The following is an 8,562-nucleotide window of genomic DNA, read 5'->3' as shown; positions in this document are numbered from 1 at the left end:
TGATACATAAATCTTACATAAATCTTCTATTAACTTTCCTGGATCCCATGAGTTGCTGAATATTCCTCATGTTTTGCCTCTTTGTCCTTATTATTTCCAGTCAGGTGGAATGTTGCTCAGCACCTTACAATCACACTGAGGGGAAAAGGTGTGATATGTTTTCTTCATGAAAAGAACCAGCTAAAGCTATATACAAATGACAGTAACAAAGAATCAGGCTTTAAAAATCACTATTATGAGTAAATAGTGGTGAAAATAAAGTATGAATTTTAGAAGTAAATGAGGTATGAATCTAAGCATGAAGGGTCAAGTGAAGAGAGAAAGACAGGTACAATATGAGACCGTGAGGTTTCTCATAAACTTACTGCAATGGTGAAATAGCTGTACTTGTATGTACTTGGTTTCAAAGCTGGCTGTGTCGCGGAAGAAAAACTGCTAGAATAGTTTGATAGCATATTGAGCTTTAATCTATAAAGAAGATTAAATTCAAAGTTTAACATTATAAAAGAACAAATACTTTTAAAAACAAAAATACAAGATAACACAGACTCGCATCTTGATTCCTCCTGTTGTCAAAGCTTAAGAGTACACATTTTCTGGGGTGTGGTTCCATTGTATACAGTGTTTCCTATCACTTCAGCATTTATCCATACACTGAATTAAAATGGAAAATTTCTATTTGCAACAAAGCTGCTTCTGGTGCAAACTCAATCCAGGGTGCTATTAGGATTAGCTAATCTCATGTTAAATCTCACACATTATTTAAACAAGCCAGAACAAAATCAGTGCTTGTTGCAACATTCCTGACTTTTCATGACAGTTCCTAGATGCCAGCAGTCCATCAACAACCACATCAATCAACTCAACTGCTTGTAACTTGCAACAGTTCAAGAGATGAATCTTTATTTATGTGAGTCTCCTGCTCTAAATTCACATCACAAGTTCTTTCTTTTTCCACTCAAACACACATACAATAAGTGTTGTGTGGGGGTGAATGACAGAGGAGGTATGAAAACTTATAAGAGCTTCTTTCAGACAGCAAGGTGAAACTTCAGGCAGGAGTGGTGAATAGCCCCTCCTTATGGGAACTGTTCATAACATACATACATAATTTGTTCAGCTTTGGCTCTGGTAGACCCCCAAGGCAAATGGGGACAGCCAGGTGTAGAAGAAAGGCTGACAAATCTGTTTAGCCTTCCCTGTCTCTTCATAGTTAGATTTACAATTATGATTCATACAGACTCCTCTCCTACTTCTGCTGACTGCAGGATCGTGCTTTTAGGCTCAGGTTAAACCACACTGGAGTCACATTACTATCCACCTTACTCCTATGAGGAAAACTACCATGCCTCAAAAACGGATAGAAGGATATACTTTTCTAACAGAATCCTAACTGTAGAATAACTTTTGAATCCTTTAGTGGTTGTGTTCTCATTGCATGATCTTTGGGAAGCATAATAATAAAAACACAATGAAGAAAATATTGCCACTTGTGACGAAATTGTTCAGTTAAAACCTGCAAGAACAAGTCAACAGGAATTTACACACTTCCCTCAATCCTAGAAATCTTAACATCCAACATTTCTTGGACATAATTGAGAATACAGTAGACTTTTCAGCATAATTCTACTTAAATGACAGTATTGGTAAGAAAAAGAAGGCATACTATTGAAACCAAAATACATAGAAACAGGTTTCTTTGCTAATATTTGCCAAAGAGCTATTAAAAAAAACCAAAAAGTTTAAATGCAAACTTTTACATCTCCAACACGTTTTACATATTTCAGACAACAAAAGAATGCACATACATTGTATGTGATAATTTTTCAAAATCAGCTATTACATTTTCACAGATTATAAAAAGTCTGTTTAAATATTTCATTTCTACAAAGTGAATTTACATTTTTAAGTACAAAGTGCAAATACTACAGTTGTTTTTATTGCCTTTTGGTGAGGAAATCTCCCACATGTCAAAGAGTTCTGCCTTGGATCAGTAAGCTGCTCACCCTTGCTTCTTGGAAACTTGCTGAAAGACAGTAGAAATATTTGCTTTATTAATGATGTTTTCAAATAATCAAGCATAAACATTTACCTCTTTATATTTCAGCAGTGTCCACATGCCACTTCAGGGGAAGAGTTCTGAACAATTAAATATAGGAAATAAAATAATCCCTGGCCTGTAGTTCCTCAGGAATCTAAAGACAAGGCTATGAGCATTATCTTACCTTTATCCATCTTATCCATTTCTTACCTGTGGCCTCTTTAAACATATGCCTATCGAGCACACAGTTTTTGCAACTGCCTTGGCAAGTCCCTGGTGCAGTATACCTTTCTATGGCATGTGATGCATACAGAATGGGCTGCTGGCCAAAGTCTTATGAACATTCTATAGTTTCCTTGTAAACTTTATGTTAGGCTGCAAAAAGACCCTTTGGGTCTCATTGACGGCATGTAAGCATGTATGTGTGTTGGGCAGGATGGAGCTGAGAAATGTAAATATACTTGGCCACTGCCCTAGTTGGGTCAGATTCATCACTTCTGTAATCTCATTTGGAACAGCAGTTGCTGATACTCAGTATGTTAGTGCATGTATCCATATCTGCTTTCTTTCAGTAAGCTTCTGCATGTGCAAAATTGCAAACTTGCACATATTTAAAAAAACATATTCAGCAATATATACATGCAAAAGCACACATAAATATATATATATATTAACTACTACAATGCTGTAGTTGAAAATGAGCTTTTGAGTGCCGATCTCTTGAGTAGTAGCAATCTGATCACTCCTTCTTAGTTGGGTGGTTTCCTATAAGGAGCTACTTGGCCCAGCTCCTTTTTAATAACTTCCTTTCAAGGGAAAACTTTTGTGATGAAAGCCTCCTTCTGCATTTGCAGCCTTGTATTGTTCAAGTCTGAAACTGCCAACAGATGGTTTGCTGAGCCAGCCTTAATTCAAGGCTATCATTTCTCAGCAACAGCTTTTAAAGTAATTGGTGCTGATTCAGCAAAATTATTGGACAAAATTTTAAAAAATAGAAACTCTAGGACACTTTTATTACATATTCTGCAAGTCAAGATCAGATTACGAGAAAAGAGAGAGGGCTAGTCATGCTTCAAGTGTAATGCACGTGTGCCAGTAATTGCCGTTGTATAATTAAAATAACCCCTTTGAATGTTTTTGAGTTCCAACAGGGTAATTGTTTTCAGGCTTCTTTGTTTAAAGCATAAGTGATTTGTAGGAGGGGACTTGAAAAGTTATGACCACAAACATTTGTTTAAACAAACAGAAACTTATCACTTCCCTCTAGCTGTTAGAACATTTTATATTCCATCAAAGGTATGTAGGAGGTCTCTGGTAAAACCAACAACCAATGTTCAGCTTGCCTTAGGATGTGTGAATCTAACATTAAACAAATCAGAGATAAAGCAAGTAACAAACTGGCTAGCAACATGAGAGGAACATTTCTTTTGGCTTGTTGGGGGTTCACTCTGGGTTGAGTTTTTAACAAATTAATACAGCTTTCTGTTAGATGTGAAGACCACATAGATTTCTGTTAGATGTGACTGACCACACAACAACAGTAGTGGTTATTTTTTAGCTAAATTCCTCTTTTTGTAGATGCAGGGTTACCAGAGTTGATGATATAATACGTAAATATCTTTTAAAACAAATCACCAATTACTGATGTTTTTGTGGGCAGTAACCATTTGATTCCTCTAACTAATACAAAAGTGAGGCAAGATCAGTAAGAAGTTGATTCTCTTATTAGATCATTAAATAACTGTCAGATTCACTTCCTTCACAGTCCTTCGGACACCTGCCAAAGTATCAGGAAGTTGTGCCAACGCAATCCATAAAAGTGAATACTTAGGATTAATGATTATAAAAACAGAAACACAAACATAATAAGATTTTTTATTAACCTTTCTCCTGAACTTCCATTTGAATCCCTTCTCTTCAATGTCTATTTTATCTCTATCCAAAAATTCAAAAATTCTACTTTTGTGCCTTCCTAGCTCTGAATGCCTTGTGTAACCAAAGGTCTATGAGTGAGATACTCCAGAGTTATTCAGAAAGGTGAGATAAAGTCTTTGCAGAAAACTGACACAAAAACAAATTGTGGATTATGTTGTCAGGGCACTTGACATTTTAATTGTTAAAATCATTCCAGAGACCAAACCAATTTTAGTTTAAACATACATCATCAGACTGCTAGAAATCCTACATTCTCCAGCATCATTTTGCTCAGCCAGCAAACGCACTTCAATGTGACAGCTTTTTTCTCTCTACTAAGATTTTAAAAGGTATCTAAAACCACCATACAATAATTCAGTGGTGTACACAAAATGTATGGGTTTTCATATGGTATGAGAAATTCATGGCTTTTTGCACAAGGAGTAATTTCAATCAATGTAACTTTGTGTCTATAGCATAACTGACAGGAAAGTGAGCAGTTTTAATTCACTTAAAAACAAAAGGGAAACAAATATAAACCAATGCACATTTTAAAATGTATCACAGTGACTTCATTCAGGAATGCAGAAGACTTACACGAGGGCTCACTTACAGCAATCTGTTCTAACCGAGATGTCACTCTATACTTTACTGTGAACATCCACAAGCATGCCTAATCCATTATGTGTTTTTTGCACATTTACTCCACCTGTAGTTGACCAATTCAACTTGCCACAGATAGAAATGAAGTCAAGATTTGTTAATCACTATGCTGCTCTGTTTTCTTTGCTGGTCTGTAAAATGGCAGACTAATGCATTTTGAAGCTGCAAATGATAACCCAAGAAATTCATGTGGGTAAGACTAAACAGAGATTGTGTTCTCCTGAGTACTCACCTGCCTGCTAGATGAAGTGCTCTCAGTATTGGTTTTAGGGGCTGCTAAAGGGGGGGAAAAAAACATTATTAACATGGTTTGCAAGTTATATATAATATCCCAAGAAGTGAAACTCTCATTCTGAATTAGCAATTTTATAGCAGGGTAACTGCATAGCTTTCAAAAAATAAGATAAAATATTTCATATCTTTCATTGAAACATCCTTTTTCTTTCATGGAATCATACGAAAGCCGAATGACAACATTTCTTGGCAGTTATTATGTAACACTTGCTTAAGACAGATTGCATTTAGTCAGTGTTGAGCATTTCAAAGTTATTAAATCTTTAGCAGTAAATCTAGCCTATTATGTCTGGTGGGAAAGAAGCATGGAAATGAGGATACATTACATAATCTTAGGTTTCCTGCTGTAATGCAGAAACATATCTCCAGAAAGCAAGCATTTAATGGGTTAGGTCAAAGGAAGTTCTTGATTCTCTTGGAGCAAAGTAATAATTTGCAGCTTCCTTGTCATCTTCCTTAAGCAAAAGCTCTACTAGTTATTGGCAAGTGTATTCCTTTATACTGTATACTTCTGGTATATACAAATATCAGACTTTGCCTTTGTCTTTGAAGAATCTAGACAAAAAGACAGAAAAGGTTCTTACTATGGCGTTTCTTTGTTTCTGCTTTACCTTCTTCTTTTGTTACTCCCAGGCATCCCATTAATTCTTGAACTGACAAGGATTTATCATTGTTCACATCACAGTATTCCACAAATTTCTTCACACATTTTTTGGGCTTTGATTTCTTTCTTAGGAACCTTTTAAATGGCTTGATTTCTTTCTTTCCAATATCACCACTGGAATTTTTATCTAGTTGTTTGAAGTACCAGTGGACTACTCTCTCTTCCAGGGTGTGATTTGGATCAGGTTCTGAAACCCTGCAATGGAAAAAAAGAAGAAAAACCCACAACTCTTTATTCTGATACACATACTTCAGTTTATAGCTTTACTTCTGAATACATAAAGTACTGTTAGATGTTTTGCTCCATGAACCTCTTTTTTTGCCTACTAGCTTCTTTGTAGTGAATCATCTCTTTTCACTTTGGTGATACTCACTTCTGATGTACTTCAGTTATGTACATTATGTGTTTTCATGATTCTATCTTTCCCTCATTTACTTCTCTCTTAATTTTTTTCTATTTCAGGAAATGAAAGGGAAATGCAACGTGTTCTCAGTACTGTGCTCACCCCAATACAATTAATTAAGAAGATAGCCCTTTGTGTAAAATTTAGGATATGGTTGGCCAAAAAACTGGAGTCCAATTACATCCCATGATGAATGGTCTCAGATATAAAACAAAAAAAAAGTCTTGAATTACAGGGTAAATTATAATAATATTAGCCCCTCCTCTTCAGGTAGTAAGCATCTGACCTGCAGATGTTCTAAATTTGTCAGCAGTTATATAGTTTTAATTGTCTGTATAAACTGATAGCATTGGTTTGTTTTAGAATCAACTAGGCAAAACATAAATCAAAACGTCAGATTCATTCATCAAGTCTGATAAGAACACAAAGGAAGACTGAGATGCAGTTGCACCAGCAGGCAAAAATAAATTCTAAGCTGTGTGGCTGATGAGAATCTAGCCATTGAGTGTATCTCTACTGAGTGAGCATAGTCCACAGTGGTAACTTTGAAGTAAACTATCCTAAATAGGTTCTTGTAAATCTACTTTTTGTGAAGGCAGAAGAATTACTTCTGAAGGACCTCATCAATTCATTCACCACTGCCAGAACTCTTTTAAAGACACATCAAAAGGATCTGAAACCCACCGGCTGGAAGACAATGATGGATCAGAGACTGCATGCACCATATCTGTGGACAGTGCATCCAAAACACTTGTCAGGAACTCATTCTTCTTGGCCCCAGGACAACCTAGAAAAACAGTGGACTTTTTTTCTTGTCTCTTATTTTTATGACATTTAACTTCCAACAATATTTCAAAGTTAGAGATAGATGTGATTCCTGTATACTGACTCCTATTAATGGTGGACAAACTTAGAACTTAATTCAAAGACAAACATCTATGTTCAGACATGTATGTCATAGAACAGGAACAGAAAAACATTCTTTTGAACTCAAGCAAATTGGAATCTGGTTTGTATACCCTATATTTCAATCTTCTTTCTTTAAGATGTTGTGGTTTTTTTTCCATAGGTGTCACATTCTGAAAAGAGCAGCTTTGAATCCACAAAAGTTTGAACATCACAAAGACTGTTTGAAACATGGACCAGAAGCCCAAAGTCCTACACTTCTTTCAGATTTCCACCTCTGCTTCTCTGAACTGCCACTAGTTTTCTAAATGCACATTCTCTCAGTGTATCAACCTTCTGATAAGTAAAATGGCAGTCAACTGTTTTCCTCTTTCACTTTTCTCTGGGGATTAACTCCCACAATACAGTACTTAGCAAAATAGGATGCTGTTGGATTGTACTTTTGTTCATACTGTGAGATCCTACGGTGATGCTAGATCATCCTCATAATTACATTCCTTATGCCATGAAATTCTTTTTTGAAAGAAACTGACAGCACATTTCATACACATAGTACATTATATAAGTATATAATGAAAGATCCACTCTTAGAGCAGTGCAGCTGGAGCAGATAAATTTATCTGATAAGCACACGGTTGTTAACACATGAAGGTTTGCTTATACAACACACCTGCTTCCTCTCTTCTTTCCTAGAGCCGAGAGCCAAAGACCAGGTCTTTGCCCAGCCCTGTAACATGAGTTAAATTCTATGAATCTTTATCACAGACAGTGATATAAACATCACAAGTGAAGATAGAGGCCACCATTCACAGATAATTCTGTGCTGGAGACCCACTTACTCACAATTCCCTTCTTAAGGGAAAAAGGGAAAATGGTGTGAAAGGTTATAGAAAGGGAAGATTAGTCCATTGGTAGGGATTTGTTGTGTCACTACACTTTTCAGTTGCCTCTAGAGCAGGCAGTTACCTGTGTCTGAAAAGCCTCACCTAGCCCAGCAAATTATTTTTTAATACATCCCATGTTGATTGAAGGAAATGAACTTTTGTTATATTAGCCTCGAGCTCTGCTGCAGTAAGAATAGCTCAGTTATTACATACAGCAGCAGCACCCACTACCTATTACTGCCCAACACATTCATGAACTTATGAGTTCTTTGTCTCTTATAGGCTTGTCTTCAGCACCAGAGATATTTTATTCCAGTAATTGTGAAAGGCATATAGGGAGTTTGAAGCAAGTTTCACCACACATCTGAAACCAGACGTCACTGAGAATCCACTTGGCCGGTGGACATGGTTCTCCCGAAGGCATAGGCAGAAATTTCTCTCTCCAAGGCGGTCCTTGGAGGCTTGTCTTGAGCTTCATGAATTTCTTACCAGGGTTGTTATAGTCATCAAACAGAAGCCTGAATCCTACTCCAAACATGATTTGTGCATTGATACAGGGCTCTTGGAAAATGCAGACAGCAATACCTCAGAATATAAAAATGCAGCACAATATGGAGACAAGATAATTTGACATCTTTGTTTCTCTGTCCTTCTTTGAATACATGATAATGTTAATATTCAATTTGATTTAGGAGCTCAATCTGAATTTTTCATGTTAGTTAGTGTATTCCTGAAACATCTGGAAGAAACAAAGAAGTATGCTTTGGGTAGTTTCCACTGCCGTCAAGGGAGC

The 8,562-nt window shown here is 36.3% G+C and overlaps 1 protein-coding gene across 7 annotated transcripts in view; it reads right to left on the bottom strand.

Annotated features, from left to right (window-relative positions):
- Positions 1 to 444: 444 nt before the first annotated feature.
- Positions 445 to 8,562, bottom strand: part of SMOC2 (SPARC related modular calcium binding 2) — a 132,697-nt gene continuing 124,579 nt past the window's right edge. For 2 of the 7 annotated variants that reach the window (XM_042820912.1, XM_042820949.1), the window contains exons 10-13: positions 6,664 to 6,766; positions 5,497 to 5,771; positions 4,851 to 4,894; positions 445 to 2,026 (exon numbers count right to left, since the gene is read on the bottom strand). In XM_042820912.1, the coding sequence (XP_042676846.1) occupies positions 2,003 to 2,026; positions 4,851 to 4,894; positions 5,497 to 5,771; positions 6,664 to 6,766 (446 nt within the window). In that variant the 3' untranslated portion in view covers positions 445 to 2,002. The remainder of the gene's footprint in view (positions 2,027 to 4,850; positions 4,895 to 5,496; positions 5,772 to 6,663; positions 6,767 to 8,562) is intronic. The other 5 variants (XM_042820921.1, XM_042820958.1, XM_042820940.1 and 2 more) reach the window with 3 other exon arrangements.

The sequence above is a fragment of the Centrocercus urophasianus genome, unplaced genomic scaffold, assembly GCF_019232065.1.
Source record: "Centrocercus urophasianus isolate 14NV4802_14NV808 unplaced genomic scaffold, USGS_Curo_1.0 seq_10, whole genome shotgun sequence".
Classification (NCBI taxonomy): domain Eukaryota; kingdom Metazoa; phylum Chordata; class Aves; order Galliformes; family Phasianidae; genus Centrocercus; species Centrocercus urophasianus.
The sequence above is the reverse complement of the archived record's forward strand: the minus strand, read 5'-3'. Positions and strand labels throughout refer to the sequence as shown.